Source organism: Lissotriton vulgaris, chromosome 2_1 (assembly GCF_964263255.1).
Source record: "Lissotriton vulgaris chromosome 2_1, aLisVul1.2, whole genome shotgun sequence".
Taxonomy (NCBI): Eukaryota; Metazoa; Chordata; class Amphibia; order Caudata; family Salamandridae; genus Lissotriton; species Lissotriton vulgaris.
The window spans coordinates 1,324,859,160-1,324,886,662 of record NC_141687.1 but is presented as its reverse complement, the minus strand read 5'-3'; the positions used below and the strand labels follow the sequence as shown (position 1 = coordinate 1,324,886,662).

The 27,503-nt window shown below is 45.9% G+C and overlaps 1 protein-coding gene across 6 annotated transcripts in view; it reads right to left on the bottom strand.

Moving 5' to 3' along the window:
* Positions 1 to 27,503, bottom strand: part of KALRN (kalirin RhoGEF kinase) — a 1,626,736-nt gene that overhangs the window by 550,674 nt on the left and 1,048,559 nt on the right. For all 6 annotated transcript variants that reach the window (XM_086957084.1, XM_086957086.1, XM_086957088.1 and 3 more), the window contains exons 19-21: positions 25,111 to 25,225; positions 19,046 to 19,161; positions 5,664 to 5,786 (exon numbers count right to left, since the gene is read on the bottom strand). In XM_086957084.1, the coding sequence (XP_086813210.1) occupies positions 5,664 to 5,786; positions 19,046 to 19,161; positions 25,111 to 25,225 (354 nt within the window). The remainder of the gene's footprint in view (positions 1 to 5,663; positions 5,787 to 19,045; positions 19,162 to 25,110; positions 25,226 to 27,503) is intronic.

The following is a 27,503-nucleotide window of genomic DNA, read 5'->3' as shown; positions in this document are numbered from 1 at the left end:
AGTGTGTTCTGGACATCGGCCGAAAAGTTAGCGGACCTCAACCAGGCGTGGCGACGAATCGCCACCGTCGTTGCCATCGCTCTACCTAGTGAGTCAGTGGTATCCAGCCCACACCGGACAGAATAATTTGCCGCATCCCGGCCTTCCACAAGGGCTTGGCCCAGTTTGGCCCGAACCTCCAACGGACACTCTGGCAGCAATTCGGCAACCATATCCCACAGAGAGTGGGTGTAGCGGCCCAAGAGGCATGCGGTGTTGGAAGACCGCAGTCCCAGAATGAGGGAGGAGAATACCTTTTTGCCGTACTGCTCATACGGCGGAGCCGACGGGAATGCGGTCTGAGAATTTGATGCCTGGATGACCAGGCTCTCGGGGGTGGGGTGGGTGGACACGAAACGTGGGGTGGGTGGACACGAAACATGGGTCGCGCGGGGCCCGGCGGTGGAGTCTGGCCACGTTCCTATCTACGGGCGAACCCATAGCGGGCCTGGACCAAGTGCCCAAAAGAACGTCGGTCAAGGCCTCATTAAAGGGCAGCAGAGGCTCGGCCGAGCTTGACTGTGGTTTAAGGACCTCAGTGAGGAGGTTGGTCCTCACGGCCGCGATGGGGAGCTGAAGGCCCAAGGCCTTGGCTGCCCTCATCAACACCACACTGTAGGTCGCCCCCTCCTCCGTAGCCACGATAGGAGGTGAGACAAAGCCAGGGTCTGGTGATGTGTCCAGACCACTGGCATCCACAAGTCCACCTGTCCAGTCCTCTTGAGACTGACACTCTCGGGTCACAGGGTCCGCAGACCCCTCCCAATACTCCTCTTCACCCATCACCTGATAGTCAGGGTTGTCAAGCGATGAGGCCGGTTCATAGAAGGTAAACTCACCAAGCGGCGGAACCGGAGCGAGGGAGGCATCGGGGACGGCGCCGTCCGAGGACGGACCTGAGGGACCGGCGCCGGTGAGGTCACTAGGTCAACCGGCGACGACCCGGATCCCGAAGCGGATCCAGAGGGGCCCTGCGGCGCCGGTGGGGCCAAAGCACCCGACGGCGTCGGGCCGAAGCCCCCGACCAGCTAGGGGCCCCAGACGGGTTCGCTGGGCCGGAAGGCGCCGCGGAACCCGTCGGGGAAGAGAGGTTCCTCATGGCCACGAGGAAGCGCTCGATCTCCCCCGGCGTCGCGTCTTGCTCAAAGACCGGAGGGTGTGGAGCAGGCCGCGGCGCCCGCGAATCCGACGGAGCTGCGTGGGCGGTGTCACCCGAACCCCCGGCCGCGTCGCGCGATCGTCAGGGGGAGTCAGAAGAGCGATGACGTCTCTTCGACTTCTTGTGCTTACCCGACGACGACTTCGACCCGGAGGAGCGATGCCGACTCTCGGAGCGGTGATAGGTCCGACCCCCCCGACCTGTCCCTCGACCTCCTGTGGGACCGGGACCGCTCGCGGCGCGGGGCCGACTGCCGGAGTTCGAGCCGCTTGCGGGACCGCTCCCGCCTAGCTTTCGAAGTCAAGGCCCAGCAGTCGGGGCAGGCCTTGTCGTCGTGGTCGACGCCGAGACAGTGGAGACACCGACGGTGAGGGTCCGTGACCGCCATCAGATGGTCGCAATCCTCACACGACTTGAAACCAGGCATCCCTAGGCACCGTCCAGAGTGGCAAGACTCAAGAGAAGATTATCAAAAGATTATCAAAAGGGATTAAAAAAGACAAGTCAAAAGTGACTAAAGTACTGCTTTTTCCAGATCTGCGCTGCTGGCGCAGAAAAAAGAAAGAAGAACTGACGTCAGCACGCGGAGGCGGCGTCTAAGTACTCAGACGACGTCATCACGGCGCCGAAGACGCCGACGACGGACGCGGAGCCGCAGACGACGCCTACCGACGCGCAAAGGTACTGCTACGCAAACATTTCCGGATCCAGTCTGACGCCTGGGGATATTCTAAGGTAAGGAATCTATCACTAACGTGTCTCTTTCAGATACTGCAGACAGTCACTTGACAGGATACTGCGGCTCTTCCGCATTTATGGGGAAAATTCGGGATACCGAATCATTTGGGGTAAATCTCTCCTCTTCCCCGTGGCGGGGGAACCCCCGAGCTGACATCCAGATGTGTGGTGCCGATTGAGGTGCAAGGCTTAAAGTACCTAGGAATTTATATAACAAGAGACTCCCAAGAGTTCTACTGACGGAACTTGGGCTTACAGGTGGATAGACTCATTGTGGACGTCAAACACTTGTGGACCCTGCCGCTTACCCTGATGGGGTATGTGGCGTTGTTTAAAATGATGGCCCTCCCACGACTACTATATGCATTGCAAAACAGGCCATATGAGGTGCCCCATTTGTTCTTGTGATTTGATTTTGATTTGATTTGATTTGGGATTTATAGAGCGCATAGCTACCTAGGGCATCCCAGCGCTAGTGACCATAGATCCAGCAAGGGGGGGGGGGAGCAGGGGAGAGGTGATCAAGGGAAGAGCCAGGTTTTTAGTTGTTTCCGAAAACTAAGGTGATTGTGTTCTCGTCTCAGGGAAAGTGGGCGGGAGTTCCACAATCTGGGGGCGTTGTAAGAGAACAGGCGACCGCCAGTTCTAGCCTTCCTAATCCTTGGGACGCTAGCGAGAGATAGGGAGTTGGATCTTAGTTGTCTACTGGACTGGTGCGGTTTCAGTAGTGGTCTAAGAATGGGGGGGCCTTCGTCGTGCATTATTCTGTGGGCAATACACAGGGTTTTGAACGTGACCCGTTCTTTCACTGGCAACCAGTGCAGGTTTCTGAGGGCTGGTTTGGCCGAGCACCTCGCTTTGGTTCCAGTCAGGATTCTTGCAGCCGCATTCTGTGCGCATTGCAGTCTGTGGACTACAGAGGCTGGAGCCCCCAGATACAACACGTTGCCGTAATCTTATCTGGAGTTCACTAGCCCCTGCATCAGGAGTTTTCTGGATTGGGAGGGGATCAGATGGAGGATCTTTCTTGACATCTTGATGAGGCCGAAACAAGTTCCTGCAGTTTTCCTGGCCTGTGTCTTGAAGCTGAGATCCTGGTCTAGCCAGATACCCAGACTCTTTACTTCGGGTTTGGGGGTTGGTGGGGTCCCCATACATGGTGACCACGGAAGGGATGTGGGAATTTTGTTTGGATTTCCCAGGAGAAGTATTTCCGATTTATCTCCGTTTAGTTTTAACCGGGAGTCACACATCCACTGGTACACCTTCTCTAGACAACTGGATAGATTGGGGAGGGAATTGTCTGATTGGTTGAGGGAAACGATCAGCTGGGTATCATCGGCGTACATTATTGTTTTGATGCCAAAAGAAGTGACAACATCCTCGAGAGGGGCCATGTAAACGTTAAAGAGTAGATGCTGTTACGATCCCTACTATGGTTCGGGGGTGCGCCACGGATAGCACTGCGCAATCTTCAGCGAGGGGTCTATGATGGGGGACTAGCATTACCCCACATCTGGAGCTACTACTGGGCGGCCGATTAGTTACGGTAAATGGGGGGAGGGATCGAGAGGAACCTGCATATATGGTAGACAGAATTGCCACCGTCGCTAAGGGATTCCGTTCTGTACTATATTCCAAACAAGTAGTGAAGAGCCTACCACAGCCTACCCGGACAGCACACAGGCATAGACACAGCAAAAAACACTTGGGCTGGAGGGAAAACTTACAGGGATTTCCTCCCCCTCCGCCACCCGGGACAGCGACCTGTTAAAGGGGTGGGTGATTTACAGGGATTTGCAAAATGGGAGCTGGTGGACCCTGAGAACCTGGGAGACGTATGGGGAGGACAGGCATATATCACTTTTACAACCATACAAACTGCATTTGAGATGGGGAAGGGGGAATGGCTAAGATACCTACAGCTGGGACATGGTATATTTGTGAAGGACAGACACTGGAGGAGGCCTCTCCATTAGGGAACAAACTATTGATCGACCCGTTATGCGAAAAGGCCATTTCATTATTTTATAAGAAAATAATCAATAATGCGTCGAATGTACTAGGCCCATTGAGGGCGACATGGGAGGGAGACATTGGCCCACTTGAGGATAAAGACTGGGTGGAGGCGCTGCAGGGCCCTAGGGAGGTGGCGATACGGCCAATGATCCAACTAATCCAGTTAAAAATTCTTCACCAATGTATTATAACAGATCGGTTCTAAATTGGATTTGGCTTAGGGAGGATACACTCTGCCAAAGGGGGCACAGATTAGAGGGGACATTCTACCATTTATTATGGGAATGCCCAGTGTTACAGTTATATTGGCAGAGGGTAAGAGAGGTGATGGCCGCTGTTCTGGGCGTAGAGATGCGGATAGCAGCAAAATCTTTTCTAATAATGATCCCTGGGGAGGAGGATTGTCCGAGACACGCAAGGTAGTGGCAGGCGCTGGCAACGGTAGTTGCAAAACGAAATACTGCAAAGAGGTGGGGGGAAACCACCGAGCCAACAATAGAGAAGTGGAAAACTGATTTGGAATGGTGTTGGCAGGCAGAACAACCGATATATAGGAGTAGAGGATGCCCAAGGAAATAGGAGAAGATATGGGGGGCTTGGCAGGCTTATAAGGATTTATAGTGGGTGTACTGCAGAATTCAGTAGGTACTGCAGTCCGTAGTTGATATTGTAAATGACTATTCATCGTTGTTTAAAATGAACAAGATGCAAAGGTAATCAGATATAACTGTTCCATGACTGTATTGATTACTGAGCACGTATTAATAAAAAGGCTTTTCCCCCAAAAAATATGCTCAACCATGCACCTCAGCCTTGATAAGAACTTATTGAGCTCATGTCTTCAAGTTTACTTAGCTTTCAGTCATATAGCATTTTAGTATTTTACACACGCTGCCTTGTGTAAGCTTACTTTAGTCTTGTTCCCATTTTAAGGCTATGGATCTCAAGAATGTCACACAAGGGTGTGTATCTGAGAATATTTAGATATGATCTTTTTATTGAAAACCGCACAAACTCAGCTCGACATTCATTTACATCAGTTTTCCATGACAGCGTGCCACATTGTCTACAGCAGTGTATAAAAAAATGCCTTGAACACACACACCATAACCCCTCTCCCTCAACCAGGATTCGGTTCAATTGTGGCACTTTTCGTGACTGCGTAGGAATTACCCTTCGTACTTTCATTTCTGTAAAGACCTAAAAATTAAGCCTTGATAAACTCTGTTGCTAAGACAATGAAGATGTCAGATGTGGAAGTGATTACCTTGTATGACTGCAGAGAAGAGGCATACACTGGAAGAGATAAGAAGATTTGTGTTGTGTCTGATCACATGTGCTCAATATTTAATACTCTGTGGGTATTGCCCTTCTGAGCACTTTATTTAGGCTGCTACCTAGATAACCGCATTAAGTTTATCGACCTATTTGACTCAGAATTATACTCTTTGGCACATTGCTGTGTAGTGTTAGAAAAAAGATTTTCATGGTACTTCCACTTTGATTGACAATTAGGACATGATTGGGATGTACACAGTAGTCTATGCCACTGCTAATTGTTAGTTGTTGTCTTAATAGTGGGAATGGATGGACGCCATGTTTTTGAGACAGAACAGAAATAAATTACTAATAATAATAACTAAACATCTAAATCAAAGAACTTCAACTTATCAGGAGTACCAGTTTAAATTAAAAGACTTTCATTTACCTTAGCAGGCACCCTGAAGTCTCCATATTCTTTCAAAAGCACCTGCGTCTCTTCTATCGATTCCCCTGGAGAGGTGTGAGTGGAAAGATAAAATTCACCTGCTTCCTGGATCCAGTCTAAGGCCTGTAGGGAGACAAGACACTATCATCTACTTCTCCATCCTGTTTGACTTATGTTGATCTGAACATAGGTGCAAGGTATTAAGAAAGAAACATGCATACTTACTTGAATTTTCAGCTATGTTCGAACCTGCCTGGTATCACAGGATGGACTCTGACATTCTGCCTTATACACTCGTTTTTGCTTCAGTGGAGAAAGTGACTCGGCTGTTCCTGCAGAATGTGTCTCGGGTGATCTGCTGAACAGATCGCATCTGTGATGTATTAGACCCTAACTGGCAATGCAGAATGAAGCACCAAGGTTTGGGGGTCTGGAGCATGAATGAGGTTTGTCAGACATGAATATTGTATCCTAAATATTGTTTACAAAAATATTGCCTGCTACAGAGACATTTTAAGGCACGGGGCCAAGTAGGTTGTGGCCCTGGGCCCTGCCATTCAATGGGCTCCTTGTTAAGATTTGGGGACAGTCCCAGAATGTCTAGAGTTTTACAATAAGGAGTTTGATTACTTACTGGTTATTTTGTCAACCAGCTCAGCCCCTTCTTGAAATAGTGATGGTTAAAGATAAATGCCCTTTGAAGCATTGTTCTTGTGGTAGCTGCTGCCAGACCAGAGCAATACGGGCTCCACAAAAGTAATGCGGAAAACAAAAACGCACCTATCAGCACCGTATGCTCGAATGCAGCCGACAGACTAGCTATACTACCCATTGTGGCTAGAAGGCTTGGATGGTTCACTGGTGTTTGTTTTTCTGGTACAGTTCAGCTGAGATCGATTGTGCCAAGGCAGGTCTTGAGAATAGGCAGTCTAGAGAAGCATATGTTCTCTCCATGACTGAACCATACATTTAGAGCAGATTATTGGCTGGCGCAATTCACAACCAAGAGCCACCCGTCTCCGAGTCCCTGTTCCTCACAGGGACTGGAGTGCAGTAAATGTAAGAAAAAAATACTCTCCAGTTGCACAAACCCGAAAGGTGAGGCACTAGTCCACTGTACCACACAGCAGGCTTGTTGAAGTTGCATGTCTTTCTACGTCTCTAGTGCCGCCCAGTCAGACAGAGGCTAGTAGGTAAGGGGTTGAGCCCAGATGTAACCTGGCCAAGGAAGAGGGTTGTCAATGATTTGATCTCAGTTCTAAGGGCGTGAATAAGCAGAACATGGATAAAAAAATCATAGTAGTTCTGATCAGGAGGCACTCGCATTGTGTTGGCCTGGGGCCAATCCTTAAGATGTCCCTCCCCACATCAGCACAAAATAGAAAATCTAAAAACGAAAGGATGATATTTTTGTAAACTACATACAGGGCTCAATATTTATGCTATGCAGCATTTCTGCATACAATATTGTGGCATGCTAACGGTTTGGTACTTTCATTCTTTGCAGACACAGAGCACAGCTAGGATTGCAGAATGTCACTCATTAAGTCTTGTCTAATTCATTGATCGCCTGAAGCAGCAGAGCAGAGCTGTGAATGAAAGAAGTAACTCAGCAGGTTTGTGTTGGGGCAGGGATTCTCTGGCCAATCAGATCTCTGTGAACATTGCAGAAAAATAACTCAGCAGGTTCGGTTTGATACAGGAATGCTATGTTAAATCAGACTACATCATTGCAGGATAGAACTCCGCAGGATCGGTCTGACCCAAGAATTCTCCGCTCCATCAGAAAAGAGCTCTTACTGAAGACAGTGACTCGGCGAGGTCAGTTTGGTGCATGTATGCCTCGTGTAGTGACTGGGTGAGAGTATTCTGCTTAATTCAGAAACTCTGTCCATCACCACCCCTTGTTGTTAAATATTTTGTCCACCCTAAGCGTGGAAGGGTATACTCAGACGTGAGTCCCTTGCTCATTGCACCATCAGGATTCAAGCAAGCCGGGCCGACGACGGCTGAAATGCCAGAAACCGGTCCCCGGAAGCTTGTTTCCTTCCCAGTGTAAGAATTGGCTTGGTAGTTTGGTTTTCCCTGTTCCCATCAGGCACTGGGACAGGAACAGGCTAATTTGCATATAGCCAGGTTCTGAGCAGGGATGGTGCAGTGAGCTAAAAAACGGTGTTGGATCTAGCCCTGATCTCTTGACTGGGTGAGAGTATTCTGCTTAACTCAGAAACTCTGTCCATCACCACCCCTTGTTGTTAAATATTTTGTCCACCCTAAGCGTGGAAGGGTATACTCAGATGTGAGTCCCTTGCTCATTGCACCATCAGGATTCAAGCAAGCCGGGCCGACGACGGCTGAAATGCCAGAAACCGGTCCCCGGAAGCTTGTTTCCTTCCCAGTGTAAGAATTGGCTTGGTGGTTTGGTTTGCCCTGTTCCCATCATGCACTGGGACAGGAACAGACTAATTTGCATATAGCCAGGTTCTGAGCTGGGATGGTGCAGTGAGCTAAAAAACGGCGTTGGATCTAGCCCTGATCTCTTGACTGGGTGAGAGTATTCTGCTTAATTTAGAAACTCTGTCCATCACCACCCCTTGTTGTTAAATATAGTGTAGTGAACTAGCAGGTTCAGATGTAAGACAGAACTGCTGGGATTGCACAATGGGGTTCAGTGTCATACAAGGATTCTGGTTCAAAAGAGAAGAGCAAACTAATGGTCGCAAATCACACACAGACTTTTTGTGATTGCAAAAGAATTTTGAAAACTGAGCTTCGTACTACTAAGCCGATGCACAAAATTCCTCCAACCGCTAGGTGGTGCACTTCAAAGAGTGGCACTCGGTTTGCGACACACAATTCTGTCAGTTCTAACACTGGCAGTGTCTGAGTCCCACGCATGTTGGCCATTCACTTCATCTAAGGAGCACTGCCTGGAGAGTGATGCCCCATTATCAAAGTGGGGTCTGTATTGGAGTAATTTTGAAACTACATTTCTGATGCCCTCGAAGCAGGGTCGGTATTATATGTTTAGAACCACGCTCCGCCCCACCCCCCCTACTCCTCCAGGGGTCTGTACTGTTTATGAGGCCACTAGAGCCTGTGACAGGGAACACACTCCCAGGCTATTTTCGACCACTAGTATTATGACACTGGGGGTTAGTGTTCCCAGGCTTTGACCTAAAACAATTGTGCGGCTCTATCCACACCAAAATCCATTGACAGGCTCCCCAGTCCCTCACTAGCAGCCCTCTGATTGCCCACATTGCTCTGGTAAGTGACGTGCAGCACTATGAACAGTTATTGCCTGCCTATCTAGCTAGCTGCGCTGCACCCTACAACTTCCTTCATGGAATCCTCCAGTGACATGTATGAGGACCCTTTGGCATCTCTACCCTGTGAGGACAACTACTATGAAGTCGTGGATGCCTCCATTTACAGGGCGGTTGACAAGGTCATGAGACCCATGGATAAGCGCCTTGCGGAATTAATTGCACGCAAATGCACAAAGAGACTGCAAGCTGGACCGGACACTCCTGGGCGCTCTATGGCGCCCCAGCCCGGCGGGATTCAGACGGTGCACAGGCGAAGCACCCCCACGAGGACAGTGTAGACCACAACACATTTGCCCGTCTAAAACAGGCGTTCATGGCCCAGAACCTTCCTGCCTTGCCCCTTTCTGATCCGGAGGGCCCCTGGAAACCCAGCCTCCACTTTCCCCATACCTGCAGGATGTCGACTCGTACTCTGATTATGAGCCAGGGTCTTCCAGGTCATGGCAGCCATCTTACCCTCCCAGCAAAGCCCACGCTGCAGCGACGGGGTCCGACATGTTGGACCCACGATGAGATCCTCTATCCCCGGTCATCAGATAGGGTTCCCGGAGAAAAGGCGGCACACTACGTCACAAACTGCGTCCGCAAGCCACTGGAAAAAGAGGCTCTTAGTCACCTGTGAGCAGAGTGCTCGTGGCCCACTTTGAATAGAAAAGTCACCTTAACACCCAACATAGACCCCGGGATGGTCACATTCCTGACCTAATTCATAAAGTAACCCAAAAAAGGCACAGACCGGTCCTGGAGAGCTTGCCCGGGCAATGTATTGGTCGCCATTGGCCCACTTAACATGATACTGGATATGGTGGAGGATGCTTTGACTCCCCTTTCTCTGATACGCCATCTTAGTGATCTTGACCTCTTCCTCTGTCCCAGCCAGGCGACCTTTATATAGTCTTGGACCTACTCCTCGTTGTCGATCTTGTTAATATCTCTGGTCCCGCTCCCATTTAGTTTCACTCTCACTTTCCTGTCCTTATCTGTCTTCCGTTCCCTTTCTTTCTGTTCTCCCCTCTTCCTTCCCCTGCCCCCTGAACACCTGGCTGAACGATGACAAGAATTCCCTGCTCTGTAAATATGTAATATATGTAAGCCTGAGTAAATTTGCAATTTGTATATATTTTTATCTCTAACCACTAGTATATGTAGTAGACCATTGTACTTACTAACATTCCTATATGATTTTAGAGTTCGCCTGTTTGTATCTCTTCCTTGAGTGACTTTACAACTTGTACATTTGCAATTTTCCCTCCTTTCACTCCACTTGTATATATAACTCTAACCACTAGTATATGTAGTAGACCTTTGTACTTACTACAATTCCTATGTGATTGTATAGTTTATCTGTTTTTATCTCTTCCTTGAGTGACTTCACAACTTGTACATTTGCAATTTTTCTTCAAAGAAGGCTCTTTAGTGAGCTCTTAATAAAGGAATTGGGGACATTTGTAAATACATTTACCGCCCTGGACAAAGCCCAAACACCCAATAAACAGTTTTTTCCTTCCCGAGTTTTCCAAGGGGCCGATCGTGGAAGGGGCTACTCTGCCGGTCGGGAGCAGCCCAAACTCCCTCCACAGGGCAAGACTAAAGGTGTGGCTACTTCCAGGAACAAGAGCGCTTCTCCAGCTTTTACCCCACCAGGGGTCAGCGGTTCAGACCAGAGACCAATTTCGGTGAGCATTCACTTTCTTTTCTTCTATGGTACAGGTGGGGGGCAGACTGCAGTTTGTTTTTGACACCTGGAGGACTATCACAGTGGATGCGTGGGTTCTGCAAACGGTGCAGGGTTTCCAGATAGAGTTTAATGGTAGCCCCATTTCAGGCCACCTGCCCTCCATCAATCAAATTATTTTCTCAAGAGGCAGTGTTTATAGACACTGAGGTCCACTCTCTTTTGGAGGAAAAGTGCCATTCGCCAACAATCGGTCACTCCTCACAGGTTTGTCAGCAACCTATTTCTATTAGACAAATCCGACAGGGGCCAGAGCCCCATGATCATCATACTAGAGTTGAACGAATGGCTGTTATAACCCCATTACAAATTCGAAGGCACCCACCTCCTGCGAATGTGCTTCGGCCATTCGATTGAATGGTCTGTTTAGATCTCAAAGACACTTATATGTTAGACCCCGTCTTCTCCCCTCACCTAAGGTTCCTCCAGTTTATTTGGCACCAGCAGGCGTTGGCGTTTTCAAGTTGTCCATTCAGCCTCTCCATCACCCCTTGGTCTTTTACCAAGATTCTCAAACCAGTGGTGGAGCACCTATAGGTGCAGGTGATGCACCTCATTATATATCTGGACGACATGCTCCTCATGGCCCAGTGCCCCCATCATCTGTCGCTCCAACTGAGAGCATGACAGACCTTCTGGAAAGCTTGAAGGTTTGTGGTAAACAAGTCCAAGTCCCTCCTGGTTCCTTCCCAGGTGGAGACCTTCTTGGTGTTTGAGATTGACTCAACTACATCCTCATTCAGTCTTCCATCGCGGAAGATCATAAAAATTAGACACAAACTATACAGAACCCTGGTGAAACCATGCACTTCGTGTGGCAGCTCGCCCGCCTTGTGGCACACCTCTCATTTTCAATTTAAGCCATCTTCCCGAGTCCTCTACACTACCGGACCCTTAGCAGCTCATGGCCTCCCAACGGCACAAAGGTCTTAGATACTCTCAGATGGTATCCCTCACGTACGAGGTGAGGGAGGAAATCTACAGGCGTTCTCACATGGAAACATAGAATGGGAGAGCAGTTTTTGGGTCAGCCTCGGATCTCGTCAGAGTCCGACGTCAGCAGATGAGTTTGGGGCGCACGACGTGACAATTCTGCCACCTGGTGGCTCCTGGTACCCTTGGGAACAGAGATTACATATCAACTGCTTGGAACTCCTGGCCAGCTCTTTCGTGGTCTGGTGTTTCGACGAAGGACAGAATTCAGTCATGTGTTTTTCTTAAGATGGACAATGTCTCGGCCGTCCAATAAATCAATCATGTGACGGGCACGCGATCCAAGGTCCTGGCAGACCTGGAGATCAACTTTGGCAGTACTGCCTGGACCTTGAAGTCTCAGTGATGGCGGAATACTTTCCAGGTCAGGCGATTCAGGTGGCCGACTGGCATTCCTGTCATTTATGGGACTCCAGCCTGTGGAAACTCCATCTGGACGTGTTCACTGATCTCCAAAAATAGTGGAGTCTGTTTTCGGTGGCCCTGTTTGAGTCATGGCTGGACCACAAGCTACACAGGTTCTTCAGCTGGAGACCAGATCGCAAGAGGCGGCGATGGACGCCTTTCTGCAGGTTAGGGCTCTGGAGCGGGGTTGTGCCTCTCCTTTCTTCGCAATGATCACCCGGGCCTAGATCTGGCATCAGCAAGCACATGTGTTGTGATGAAATCTCTGACCTTAAGGTTCCAGGTTCTTCTGGTACTTTCCTGGGATTCTCCAATCTAACTCCCCTAGTTTCCTCATCTTCTTCTTCATCCAGATCAACTCCAACACTAGTTGGTGTTGGAGGACAGCCTAAGTCTGATGGGCTTGGCTTGCTTTTGGTTGGAGGACATCATGAATGCGGCAGATTTGTCCTCAGATTCTACTTTCACAAGATTTTACTTTAAGCTGGTGCTGGATATGGCTCAATTGGTGGTGAGCAAGCTTTAAATCAGCATAACCCTCGCCTCTGGTCCCAACATGGAATGAAAATTATTTCTAACTATTGTGTAGGAAAGTTTCAATTTTGTTAAGGACACAAAGGTGAGGAACATACCACCCGGTGAGGTGTTCTCTCTAAGGAACCCACCCTATCTACTAACTAAGGGTTTTTTCTGGATATTATATTGGAATAATGTTATGAGGCTTAAGCTATCCTGTTACTAGTGATTTTCGGAAATAGAGTTTATGTGGCATGACTTTTTCTGATGGAGAGATTGATGCTGATAACTCTTTGTTCATAGAATCAGAAGGTACAAAACAAGATCTGTGAGGACAGGGCTGAGGCTTGACTCGTGCAACGAAAGAGGAGGTCTCAACATACAGGAAGGACTATGAGGATTATGGACAAGCCTGATTGGATATTGTTGAGGACTACTATTGTTATACACTTGACTGTTGTTTTAAACAATTCCCAGAGAGACTCCTTGGACTGGTAGGTTTTTTTGCGATTTTAATGTTAAATCTTTAAAATGCTGCTGTAATAAAAAACGAAGGAAGAAAAGCATAAACCTCGCCCCAGAGTCCCTACTAGAATTGAAACTTTCCTACACTATAGTTAGGAATTATTTTTATTCTTTTTTGTACCAGTGCTTAACTAGAAGTACAGGAGGTGACTTGGCATTTTAGCCTTATGCTGAAATTATGGTTTTTGCTATATTAGAACGTGGTTGGCAGTGCAGTATCTGACTAAGGTCTTGTTTGACAAATGTATTCCTAGTTGTATTAAAGCCTCACTAGCAGGACCGAATGTGACTCAGGAGTTCAGCTTAAATGTTTCGCTGTATCATGTAACACCTAGAAGTGCACCACCTGACCTAGCTGCTCATCCTCATACACAAATTTAAGGCAGAATGTGACTCAGCCTACAGCATGATTAATCTGCTGTGTCAGAGTATGGCTGGCAGTCCAGAATCCGACTCTGCAACTGAGCCGGGCACATCAACTTTCTGCTGTACAAAGACATGGCTACTAGGGGTGCAGAATGTGGGCAAGCCAATCTGAGCATGCCATACAAATTCCAAAAGCTAATTCCTTTTCAGGTATCCTCCTCTACAGACCTCCAGGTCCTAGGTCTTCTTTTGCCGCCGAATTACTTAAAGTACTCGAACCTTTTATCAATAGGCCTTTCATTACCATTCTTGGGGATTTTAACTTCCACTTAGAAAATCTCAATTCGCCCGATACCCTGTTCCTTGTGGACTCACCGGCCTCCTTTCGTTTCTCTCAAAAAGTGTTGTCTTCCACCCACTCCGCCGGGCACACCTTGGACGGGGTGTTCACGAATAATCCCAGGTTAGAGATTGCCCCCCCTCTTCCCCTCTCCTGGTCGGATCACAAGGCAGTTCCCTTTGAGCTCGCGTCAGGCCGGCCCGTCTCTTTCCCTACGGATAAGAACTGTTGGGTCTTGAGAAGGAGCTACAGGGGCCTGTCAAATGAATCTCTTGGCCCCCTTATGGTTAACTTTAAGCCCCCCCTCAATCAGGACATCGATGCTTCTGCCCGCGAGCTTGCGAGTACCATCTCTAGGGCTGTGGATGCCCTTGCTCCGCTTAAGTCTCAATATTGCGCCAGGAAACGCCCATCAGCGCCCTGGTACTTGGACTCCCTTAGACTCCAGAGGCAGGGGTGTAGGAGGCAAGAAAGGCTCTGGAGAGCCCAGCTTGATACTGACGGGAGGACCAAACATAAAAATCTTATCAAGATCTATAAGGCCGCTGTATTGGCCGAAAAGCAGGCATGCTGTAGACTATCACCTATATTATTCTGCACTTCGCGCTGGGCCGTCCACATTAATTACTTAGAAAAAATCACAAACCCCCCCCCCCCTTTTTTGTCCTGGTATTGGTGCCGTTAATATCGAGGTACTAATTACTCAGAAATACGCGGATAAATATTCACTTAGAAATATCCACATGAGATGGGTAGCGTCTGAGGGTTCCCATGACAACCCAACATGGAGGACTCTTACAGGAGACATACGGTCTAGTCTTTCGATACGCGATACCTAGACGCTATTTAATGACGTCAGAACGCCGGTCACGTGTCCAAACAGGAACACGACCGTCGGATCCAGACGTTTCACAAGCCGGTTCTCCGCTTGACAGAGGTAAGTTACCGATAACATTTGGCAGAAGCCCCTACTTCGAGCCGCGTTTACCGATATACGTGAACTATTTCAGGAGCATAACTCCCTCCGTATTTTGATGTCGTTACAGCTGGGAGCACAAGATACTTTGACAGACACCACGGCATAAAAGCATACCCTATACCATTGGGTAAGACTTTATATCTATTACGCCATTCGGTGATAACTGTAGTCTACAGTCTCAAACAGAACCAATTATTGATTTTGCCCCAAACATTTTTCAGAGCATTATCCTACTCGCCGTGGGCAGACTTAATAGAAATACCTTATACTTTGAAATCGTCAAGCGGATACTCTTTGATACACTTCGAACAAAAAAGTAAGTGTACTGGAAATTACTTACTATAGAACCGTCTAATAACTTATATGTTCTGAATACCCTCGGATAAGGGGAGGTCATGGGTGCACATGATGTTTTATTATTGATTATCTTCCACATTAATTTGTGGTAGGCCTGGGTGCGTTGTCCTCATTGATATTGAGTCGGTGATTTTGTACTCAGAATCATAGACTGTCATACCACATGTCTTCTATTGGACTGCATTTTTTTAACCTATGAAATGCAGACGCTTGGTGTAATAATCCAGACCGCTAATCTGATTACAGAACTGTTCTCTTTCGGATACGCGATTGGAGTATCCATGGTCAAGGGCCCAGCTGGGTTGGAAATATCACCAGCTGAGCGGTGAGCGTCTATATACTTATTTACCTCACATTCGCATTACTGTGTTCTTCTTGCCTGTACAAGGAATTGTGACAAGTGGTAATGAGATTTTTCCTGTTGTCATGTTTTCTTCCGTGCTGCTATATAGACCTTCTGACTGGATTACAGCCTTTTAGGTATGTGACGGACACATTCTGAGGTTCAGAGTATTGATACTTCACACAGATTCACTATAGCATGCAGTATGACTGTATCGCCCACAAATAGCTCACCTCTGGATCATAAAGTCTGTGTCCATATCAAGATATTTCTGTCACACTCACGTGTGTTTGCACAAAATCACTATTATACTGCACGGTTAGAGATAATAGTGATAACCTTACACTTACGACACGGATGTGTTGGGATGGCACTCAGGAATAGGAGATGCATTGCTGTACACTGGTAGTAGCAACTACTGTGCATGCAAGACCATGTAACCAGGTCTTATGGTATGATGTATCTTTGTGAAAGACATGCTCCATTGTCAACCTTTGTTCATTTCAGCCCTGAGGAATCGCGAGTGCGATGAAACACGTGTCGGCTGGCTGTTCATCACATTAAAGACTCCAAGATCTACTTATTGAGAGTTCTTTTGTTTGGATAATTCTGCCATTTTGTTATATGCATGTTGTTTTTGTGTTACTTAACACTATACACACTGTCTTGAGTGCAACGGCAACCTATTCTAACCTCCTCCCTCACCTCTCCTAGAGATCTGTTCAAAGTCGTAGACACTCTATCCCTTGTTCGACACCCTGATCCCATAGTTCCCTCTCAAGAACTATGTGATAAAATTTCCACTTTTTTTCACACAAAAATAGTGGACATCTATACAGCATTTCAGATTTATAATCTCACTCATGCTCCCCCTCCTAGGCCAGAGCATATCTCAGCTCCCAGTGGAACCCTCTCCAGTTTCCCCCTGCTTACGATTGAGGCCCTTGACAATCTCCTCGACACGCTTAAATCAGGATCTCCTCTTGACCCCTGCCCGCTAAAAACCCTGAAGAACTGTAGGGAAACTTTACTTCCCCCTTTTATTGAAAGTTATGAACAGGGCCATCTCCAGTGGAACCTTTCCTGCACCCTGGAAGACCACCATTGTCAAGCCCCTCCTGAAAAAGGCCACCTTGGATCCTGGGACCTTGAAGAACTTTCGTCCCATATCCCTTCTTCCTGCTCCAGCCAAGATGCTGGAGGCTCATCTGAACTGCCATCGTAGCCCCTTCCTTGACAAGACCTGCCTGCTTGACTTCTCTCAGCATGGTTTTCGGAAGGCGCATAGCACAGAGTCAGCCCTCAGTGGTGGTCAATAACATCCGTGCTAAGGTCGACAGAGGTCAGACTACTCTTCTGATCCTGCTCGACCTCTCAGCCGCGTTTGACACCCTGTCCCCGACCATCCTGGCCTCCCGTCTCAGTGAGATGGGGGTGGAGGGGCTGGCTCTGAGCCTCCTTACATCTTTCCTTAATCAACGGGAGCAGAGGGTCAAACTGGGGGACTTCCTTTCCACTGCCAAGCCTTTGCAGTGTGGGGTATCAAGACAAATAGGTAAATCATCTAGCATATAAATAGAACAGGCTCCTCATTGAGCCCCACGCTTTTCAACATTTATGTGGCCCCACTTGCTAGACTTGTCAGGTCTTTTGGATTGGAAGTGCTCTCGTACGCCGATGACACCCAGATCATGGTCTGCCTGTCACAATCAATTGAGACTACGGCCCTAAATTTCAAAAACTGTATGGAAGCAGTGGCAGGTTGGATGACGTCGAACTTCCTCAAACTGAACGGGGAAAAGACCGAGATCCTTGTCTTCGGAGGAAACAAAGAGGTTTGGTCAGCCGACTGGTGGCCACCGGCACTGGGAGCTTGCCCTCAGCCTTCCCCTGTCGCCCGCAATCTGGGGGTCATTTTTGACACCTCACTTGCCTTCGACAAGCAAGTAAATAGAACGGTTTCCACTTGCTGCAGGATTCTAAGGGTGCTGAGAAAACTTACCCACTAACTCTCCCCGGACACCCGGAAACTTGTCTCTCTCACCCTTCTATCCTCGCCTCTGGACTATTGCAATGCCCTATACCTCGGCATGAGCAATAAACTGGTCCACCGTCTGCAAGTTGTCCAGAACGCAGCAGCGAGGTTTGCTGTCGATGCCCCCAGACGTTCCTCAGGAACATTGATCAGGAAAAGACTTCACTGGCTTCCTGTGCATGCCAGGATAAAATTCAAAACTCTGATCATCACCCACCGGGCCCTCCATAGTGCTAGTGCCGAGGACATTAGGTCTTTAGTGTCAACCTACGCCCCTGGTAGGGCCCTGCGCTCGGCCAGTAAGAATCTGCTAACTGTCCCCCGAATTGCTAAGGCGAGATGGGGAGTTAAGGTGTTTTTTTCCCTTGCCCCCAAACTCTGGAACCAGCTCCCTTTGGAACTCAAGAACCAGAAGTCCCTCGCCCTCTTCCGTAAAGGCCTCAAAACCCGGCTTTTTGTTGAAGCCTATCACTAGTTCTCCTATGTTCACTAGTTGCACCTAGCGATTTTCCATCCTCTGCGCCTTGACGCCTCCGGGCAAAGTTGCGCATTACAAATCACCAATCAAATCAAAATCAAACCAAATCAATTAGAATTCTAAGCAGATTGCTGAGTTTGTCAGTACTCAACTGTAATGTAATGTAATGCTTGACCTAAGGTCAGCCAATGAGGGAGGCAACAGTACAAACCCTCCTGGGACCTCCGAGGCTAAGGACTGCTGCTTTCCCTCATAGGCTGACCTAAGTTCAACTAATGAGTGTAGGCAGCAATCCCAACTCTCCTGGAACTCTGAGGCAGAGCTGTAATGAAGTGTGATTTTTTTATTTATCTACGTCTGCTGCGTGCATGTATATTTGCATATTTGGTAATGAGTGTTGTAAATGGATGTGTGTGTGAATGCATGGGTGTGAGCGATTGTGTATGTGTTCGTGTGTGTCACATTCGCCCCTACCTCCTAAAATTACCGGCCGCCACTGAACTTGAGACTAAGTGAGAACAACAAGGAGGGATGAATTAGGCAAAATAATGCAGCAGAGAGACTTTACTTCAAGCTATTGCACAATTACAAGTTGATATTAAGTATTTCCAACATGATATTCTGAGTTTACAACTGGGCAGGTGATTTGCAAGCATTCTTGCTCACTTCTATGAATCATTTAAATACAGAGGGGAAATTATTCAAACCGTCATACAGCTTCATTTTACTCAAAAGGTCTATGAGGGTCGGTTCCATGCCAGATGATCAGGTTAGCCAAAAATGAGCAAACAGTGAATCCAAGTGAAATTCATTTACATAGTCAGCGGATTTCATGCAAACATGCAGTGAATCGTCCCTCTTGAATATACATTAAACATGACTTACATACCATAAATACAAAAAAATTGAGGACATGATTATTTCTCTCAGCGAGAAGGTTAAGCAGATGGGAAGCAGGGTTGCCCATCATTAACGTACCTGTTTGGCACTACGCTCGAACACCACGTACTGCTGGCACTGGTCTAACCGCCGCTTCTTCAACGTCCAGAAGTGAAGTACCCGGTTCTCTCGCTGCAGCAGCTCGCTCAGAATGGCTGGGAGGAGACAGAAGTGAACCAGGCACAGCCCGTGTTATGGGTGCCTGACTGGGTAAGAGGGCATGAGACAGTACAACCAATGCTGGCCTCATATCTTCGGCCACCAGGAAATGACAGCTGCCTCCTTCCCTAAAGTCTTAAAACACCTAGCAGACTGGCTGTATGAGCCCACACCACTCCCCTGCATTACCTGTCCCCGTCACATGTGCCCCTCTACTCTTTGCAGCATTCTGTAATAAAGCAGATCCCTTATGCAAGGTAGCGACAGTGATACATTCACTATGCTTGTATGATAATACACTTTATAAGCGGATAATCTTTTTTTTAATAATCACACCTGTTAATACATCTACAGCAGAACGTCAAATTCATCAGAATGTTGACAGCGGAGAGCAAATGAGGTTGCTTTAAATGAAGTCCCCACAGCTAATGATATTAGGCGACTTTGGAAACTCGCTCAGTTCCATCGAATAACTGATAAAGAACATGAGACACTAGTGGAGGATGACATATCTGTTCTGGTAAACACATTGTGGAGGTGCTGGCTGCTCACTCTTGGAAAACTAAGCCACACTAAAAACCATCAGTTTTGCGTCTCACCTTCAACAGTATATTTCTAGTCAATTTCCTTTCCTCTGTGAACTTTTGAAGTTTTCTCCAAGACTGATGGAGGGGAAGTGCACTGTGTTGAAGAGAATGATCTATCTACTTGCACACAGAAACACTGATACAGCCAGCATGACTGACTCTCACTCTATTTTCTTAATTGTAAAGAGGGCACACCTTTTTACGTCGAGCCTGGACAGCGCATGCGCTGTTCTGCAAGCCATGCTGCATTGGCGTATGTACTGGAAGCCCCGCCCACTCTCCGCCCATATTTGTCATTGGCTTGTGTCATTGTCCTTCATAAATGCTGGCTTCTGATTTGATATTAGGCTTGTTAGTCCCTCCTTAGTACCACCTTGTCTTCATTTGTAACCTCCAATGAGGACTGGCCCTTTTACTTTGGTTGTAACACAGTCCTTAGTCTGTAAGCACTATTTTCTTTAATGAGTTTCTCTTCCTGCAGGAGGGTCTCTCGTGCACAGTTGTGACCACCAGCTTGTTTATTTAACTTGTAGCAAACAGGGAGCTCTTCAGGCGCCATGGGAGACAGAAGGGGGCAACTCAGCGATGCCTTCAAGCATCTGCAATGCAATAGGTCTCGCATTTGCGAACGTTTAAGCTATTGGTATTGTAAATGACAATGCCTTTTATTTATGTTTTAAAAACAAAAAATATAAATGAAAGGCATTGTCATTTACAATGCCAATAGATCAAACTTGTGTAAATGAAAGACTTACTGCATTGCAGATGCTTGTTGTTTTTATCGCCAGGCTACGTGACTTTGCCACTATTAGCCTGTTCTATTCTGTACTGCAGCATCACAAGGAATCCAATTGATAAGAGGGCTGGAGTTCTGCAGGTCTGGCTGTGTGGCCTGCCATAGTTTATCAGCCATTCACAAATCGCTCCTTCTTATATCGGCATTTAGTAACTGAAGTGAAAACTCACAAAAATGCATTCTCTTCACTTACTCTACTGGAGTGACCTTCTATCTAAAGCTAAACGTGCATGTTTCGGACTCTGCAGAAACAAATACATTTACCAATGCATGGGTCAATCAGAGGAGATTTCAACATCCAAGAGTCCACAGGACTGGAAATTTATGATGAGTGACCAAAAGGTAATTACTTTAAAAAAATAAAAAAATGTGATGAGTACCAGTTGTAAAATGCAGATAAACAGTAACGCAGCACTATGGTTTGAGTCTCACACCACGAATGATGTGTGAAGTGTGGCACAGTTAACTTAAATTTGGGTATTCGTGCAGAGCTTCCCTTCTGGGGATTGCTCTGTCGCAAATAAACACAATTATAAAAAGAATACATAATCTTGCTTGAGACTGGTCCGGTAGGTTTCTCAGCTGCTACTGTACAATTTGGGGAGTGTGTGTGGGGAACTGAGGACATCCGCTGTATCCACACCAGATAAGAGCCTTCTCTAGCTCTCCAAACTTAAACTGCAAAACTCACAAAAAAAAAAAGACAAAGTCCAGCTGTATGAAAAAGATAGCTAAAAAACGGATACTATACAAAAGAAGATATACACTGGGTATGCATCATAGGGAGTTAACATAAATGTGCAAGTAAAAGTATACACCAGAAACTTCAGAAAAAACCATTGGGTTTCTTAAGACTGCCCTCACCCACTATGCAGTGGCATGCTTCATCATAGGGCCGCTACAACACCCTGGTGCAGAACAACACACAGGGTGGAGCGCTGTTTCTTTTTTTAGGGAAGACGGAAAAAGAGAATAAGACAGAAGGAGAAAGTTCTCCAAATGAGGGATCCCTAGTACAGAAAGAACTACAAATAAAACTGTCTAAGTGAGTGCCTATATATTTATTTATTAGTGGTTCCACTTGGAATGATTACGAGTAAATGTTGGATGTGTGGGAGGAGTTACATCTGCATTACCCCATCTGCTTCTGCCGACATGTTTCAGCCAATATCTATCGCCCTAATGGGTCACTGGCCTTCCTCAGGGGACTATTCCCTTTTGGCTTATCAAACTCTTACCTGTTATACTTAAACCCAATTTTTTTATATAAAGGCCTTACTTCATTCTTGTAAGTAACCACATTCGCCTTTCGTTGCGGAGTTTCATTATATTTTCTCCCAACTCGGGGCCAAAGTGGGAACACCTCCTGTAGTCCCACATTCGTCAAGGGTCGGTGTCTCCAACCCGTCCACTTTGACCCGTCAGAGGACGCAAAGTGGACGGGCTGGAGACATCAACCCTTGACGAATTTGTGATTACAGGGCGGTGTTCCCATTCTGGACCCGAGTTGGAAGAAAATATAATAAAACTTCGATATGAACACTGCATAGTGGGTGAGGGCAGTCTTAAGAAACTCAATGTTTTTTTTAAAGTATCTGGTATATACTTGTACTTTTATGTTAACTCCCTATGATGCGCACCAAGTGTATATATTCTTTTGGATAAAATCCGTTTTTTAGCTGTCTTTTCTACAGCTGGACTTTGTCCTTCTCTTTTTGTGAGTTTTGACATGCTCTGTATGCCTGGCCTGGTATAGTGAGAAGGGAGGGACATGTTGCTTAAAAAAAAATGACCACTGGTTAGTATTTGCCTCAGTTATCAAGTAACCATTCACCTCTGGGATACAATAGTGTGGAAAGTACCCACTGAGACCCAGAACAGTTAAACCTCAGTGTACTTGAGCATGAGGGTCACATGGTGTTTAAAATCTAAAAGCTATGTTGTCTTACTGGTTGACAGCATGGATGCACCAATTTAATATTTTGTTTTAGGAGACTTTTTTTTTAAGTAAACCATAACATTTTGAAGATAAATGACCTTGACAGCTGCAATCCAAATTGTGTGCCCGTGATTAGCAATTGTACAATTTTTAAAAAGGTTTTTTTTTCTGTCTCTCAGTAAGGTAGTTGCAGCTCATGCATGTCAATTTGGATTTGGAACTTGCCCCTTTCTGAAACTGCTAATTCAAATGTAGTCTTGCACTGATTAATTCCCGATAGGAAACTTTTTTAAATGCTTAAACGTCCAATAAATGAAACAAGCTGAAGTTGAAGATGGTGGTCATGTCCTGAGGCACTGTGGAATTGCAGTCGGTTTACTAATAAGCTATACTGACTGTCCAAATTCAACACTCAAGTTTAAAATAAAAAAACATCTTCAGGTCGTTGCAGACTAAACCACTTGATGGCAGAATAATTCCTAGCATGAGAAATCCTACTAGTTTCATGTTGCACAAGCATGTTTAGCTCTAGCTTGACAGCCAAACAAACCCAACTTGTCAAAAACCTATGGTTGCAAATTATTGAAATAAATATGGAGTGGACTTTAGCTAAACCAATCGGAGTATTACTTGTGCTATAGGTTACTGCGTGTACCATTTTAACTTCCAGGAAGATCTTCCTTTGGCATGCTTGAGAAACTACTTTGCATCTGAAAAGTACGCTCATTTATGATGCAGCTTGCATATTCAACACATCAATCCTTTTTTGCTACTTTTCCCCGTGCATTGACAAAACCAATCTGTCAAATAATAAACAACATTTGCGCTGGCAACACATGCAAACAGCATTAAAGCAACATCAAAACCAGACATATCGACTTTGCCAATGTTTGTTTTTAAGCCTGTTCTAAACTGATGTTTTCACATGCCCCGTTCCTTGATTCATGAGGTAGCCATTTTTGACATTAAGAGGAACAATTGTCTCCTTTTCCGTTTTGGGACATCCATTATGCTGAATGTTTTTGAGTACATTATATAGCAGAGCCTAAATGGAGGTACTTTCTTGCAGGGTAGGGTATAGTAGTAATTTATTCACGTGCAATGCTTGTACAAAAAGCTAAGTCGAGCTGAATAAATATGCACCCAGACATAAGTGAATCTCCCGAGGAACTGAATTCCATGGGCACGGTCACACAAAAGAGCAGGCCACAAACAACCCAAATGAGGAGCGAAAGGCTTGAAGGCAGGACAAGCTAGAGCTTCTGGAACACCGTTCCCCTGCACAACAGTGGCAGTATCAACCTATTTGTAATACTGTCGTCAGAATTTGTTATCCTCAAACTTGGAAGCTCCAGGTGATACATTTTGTGTTTAATGGATGGTGCTGAAGGTTGACCCTTGAGAGCAAGCGGGAGCAACCACTTTATATAAAACTACTGCGAGTGGCAGGCATAGTGCTGAGGTTATTCACACCCCTCAAAGTTCTGTTAGCTTTAATCCTCTCATATATTCTCGGTGTTGTGTTTTGCAGAATTTTCAGAATAGGTTCCTATCTGCTCTAGGTATAGAATTTATATGATTCATGCTGAGGACTGGAATAACTCTAGCAGTTCCCGCCTACTCTGAGCCTTGATAAAATTATTGCCAATTGAAGCACAAAGAAGCAGACACACCTCTCAGAAAACAGGAGGCTTTTGAAGCTTTCAGCCTGGAAGTCCTAATATTTAAAGGCGCTAAGGAAATATCTCAAGACCGTCAACTCATCTACCTGTGCATTTAACATTATTGTGCAGCCATTCATCATTCGCCTGTCCCACAGCTATGCCTGCTGCAAATGGAAGAGATGCATGCTGGGTAAAGAGCGTGACTGGACAGTATCCATAATGAAGTGCCTCAGGATACCTGCATTGTAGATGACATACAGATGAGGGACAAGGAATGGTACAACGGGAGGAACTGGGGAGGATGCGGGGGTCTAATCCCGATAATTAAAACATCAATACACATTCAATCTTTGCCAGTACCAAAATCATTTTACTTTGATACCAAGGCACAGGAGTTAATACTAAACTAGAAAGTTGACAAATCCCAACTAACCATACACAGGCAAAGTTAACCAACAACTCTACACAATAAATGAACATAAATCTTTGACACAAACAAAAAAGGGTGCCATGATTAGGAAAGAGCTGAGGTGCCATACTAATGGTAAAATGCACTATACAAATGCTGAGGAAATCACGTCATGCAGTACACCTAAAAAGCTTCAGATACATAACAAGGTAGATTACGGGGAGACTCAATTCATTAAAAAGCTGGCTTCAAGAACCACCCTTTCATTCGGATGACAAGCTGATTTCAAAAGGATCACACAAATTGGTCTAGTCTAGTTCTAAAGCAAACGGATAAAACACTGGACCGGGCCCACCACCGCCCACGCCAGAGAAAAAATGCTACTGAAATACAGGTTGGGCACAAACAGCAGCTTAATGCAAAAACAACTCTTGTTAGGTGCATTTGATGCAGTAGACATTGATTTCAAGTAATTTTGGTTGATGTCAGCAACAACTTGATCGGTATGTGTCCATGCCCACCTGCAAGAAGATGCCGTAGGTCAGCCTACCTTTGACTTGTTGCTCGGGCCCTCTTGTGTGACTGGCCACTCCAGGCATGCTGACGTTGTTTCGATGAATATACTTCAGAAATACTTCAGCATTCCGTCGTGCTAATGTGCAAGCCTGTGGAAAAAACACATCTTAAAGTTGACGGAGAACAGCGATAAGGCACAGGAGGTCACACATCTTCCACCAGCTTCCAAGACAGCAAAACAATCAGTAATTTAAAAATACATCACACCGCTAATCCTCACGTAATATTCAGATCATAGAGAAAATGCATTACATTGGGATTCCTTTGACAAACGTAAGGTGAAATATGGTTGACGGCTACATCTCAGTCATAGTAGTTAAAACAACAAGAACACTGTGTCCCTGCTAGACTACTCCTGGGTGCTCCCTTCAGAGACAGTTATGGGTTAAACAAGGGAATGATCACAACCCAACCGACCTCCTTTGTCATCTCACTTCAGGGAGATCTCTCACTCCCTGCTCTCACAACATTACACCCAGTAGCACGGACTCTTAGCTCAATAGCGACTCCTGCTTGTGAAACCGCTCCAATCCGTTCCTGATGTCCAGGACTTTGGTTTCCTGTGCATATACATTACTTTTAAACAATCTTTTTTTGATTTTCAACACAAAACAAAGAAAAGGCTGAAATCAAAAGAGGCTCAATTCAGAAAGTTCCTCATCTGCAACTGGATATGCATCCTCCTCTCCCAGTAAGCGAAGAGTCCCCACCATATTCCTCAAACCTACTGCCATGTAAAAGCACACATCCCACGCCTGGTCATAACATGTGCAATACATGTTCTCTGGAGTGGGGCTGGGGGGACCACCTGCAATATCAATGGTGGAGGCACAACAGAGGCCAAGTGAGTTAACAGCGAGGAATCTTTTCTCTGCTAATGTGATGTCACTAAATGTAACATTTGGGCACCCTACCCCTATTGACTAAATCAAGAGCCCTTACAGGAAAAACCAAAAGAAATTCGTAAAATATATTTTTTTCCATGCAATTAACGCAAGATGTAAAATTGTAGGGTTTGTATGTATATTCATGTTACATTGTAAAGATGGATCCGAAGTGGACACATACAGACACATTGTTCCTTTTCTTAAAATATGTCCCACACTAAGTGTTGGGCACATAGCTACACAGACCAACCTACTGACAGATAGACCGACTGATAATCAGAAGGACTAATTGAAATAAATGAACATGTAAACAGATTGATTGAGTGATCGACAAGTCAATTGGCAGGTAAATAAATTGTAGATACATCAGTAGACACCTAGACAAAAGACGAGGGCACAGACTGGAAACAGGATAAAAGGATTCACTGAGATTCACCAAAGTATAAACGGGTACCAGCCTGATGCACCCACAAATAGGTTGAGGATCACAGACACATACCTGGATGTAGTGACTGAAGAAGAGAGTGAGAGGTGTGCACAATAAGCACAATCAATTATCCACATTTCAGAATGTGGATATGTAGGAGTGATTGTTTTCAGCACAGGTGTTTGCTCTTTCATCCTTTGTTTGCAGGTCATTCCAAATCATACCAGTTAATCATACAAAGGGGGTAATTGCGGAATAGAAATGGTGGTTTCAACCTCAACCAACAGAGGACACTTCTGCACATAGGGATTCTCACAAAGATGTTCTCTTGTTCCATATGCCACATATAAAGTTCAGTACAATGATTCTGAAGCGGTCAGACCTATTGCAAAATATCCCTTTAACGAATTATCGGCCAATTATATAGTGGGTATATTCCTTATGTGAAATATACTCTTTCTAAATGTCCTTGTTTACAAAGCTACCATGCTAGTAACATTATCTGGCACTCCTAGAAAATAGAATTGTTAAGTGCAGTTGTAATGTAATATTCGTCGTTGAAAAGTCAATTATGTCATTGCTGCCTTTTGGATAAAATATTTTTTTTAATTAATTTATCTACAATCAGAACAATGGTAATGGCTTAGGGCCTAATTTAGAGTTTGACAAATGGGTACTCCGTCCAAAGGTGACATATATCCAGTCCACCTAATTACAAGTGCATCCTATCCTTGTGCAGTTGCAATAAAGCTGATGGGATATTCGAAAGGTTTGTGAGAGAGTACCCATTCGCCGAGTCAGGCCCCTAACTGTTGGATTACAAAGGGACAAGGAGGATAACCTTAGAAACAAGCAATTTCAAGTTGAATAACTTATTTCCTGTCCGATTTCCCTGGTAATTTCAAATTTTGCACCAGATTTTCTGATGGAGTTTATGGCTACTGAAATCAGCCAAAATCTCAGTCTGGAAGTAAATGGTCAGAGCTGTTCCTGCAGATCTCATAATTTTGATGAGGGCTGTAGCTGCTGTTATCGGCTCTAACAGAGTGAAAG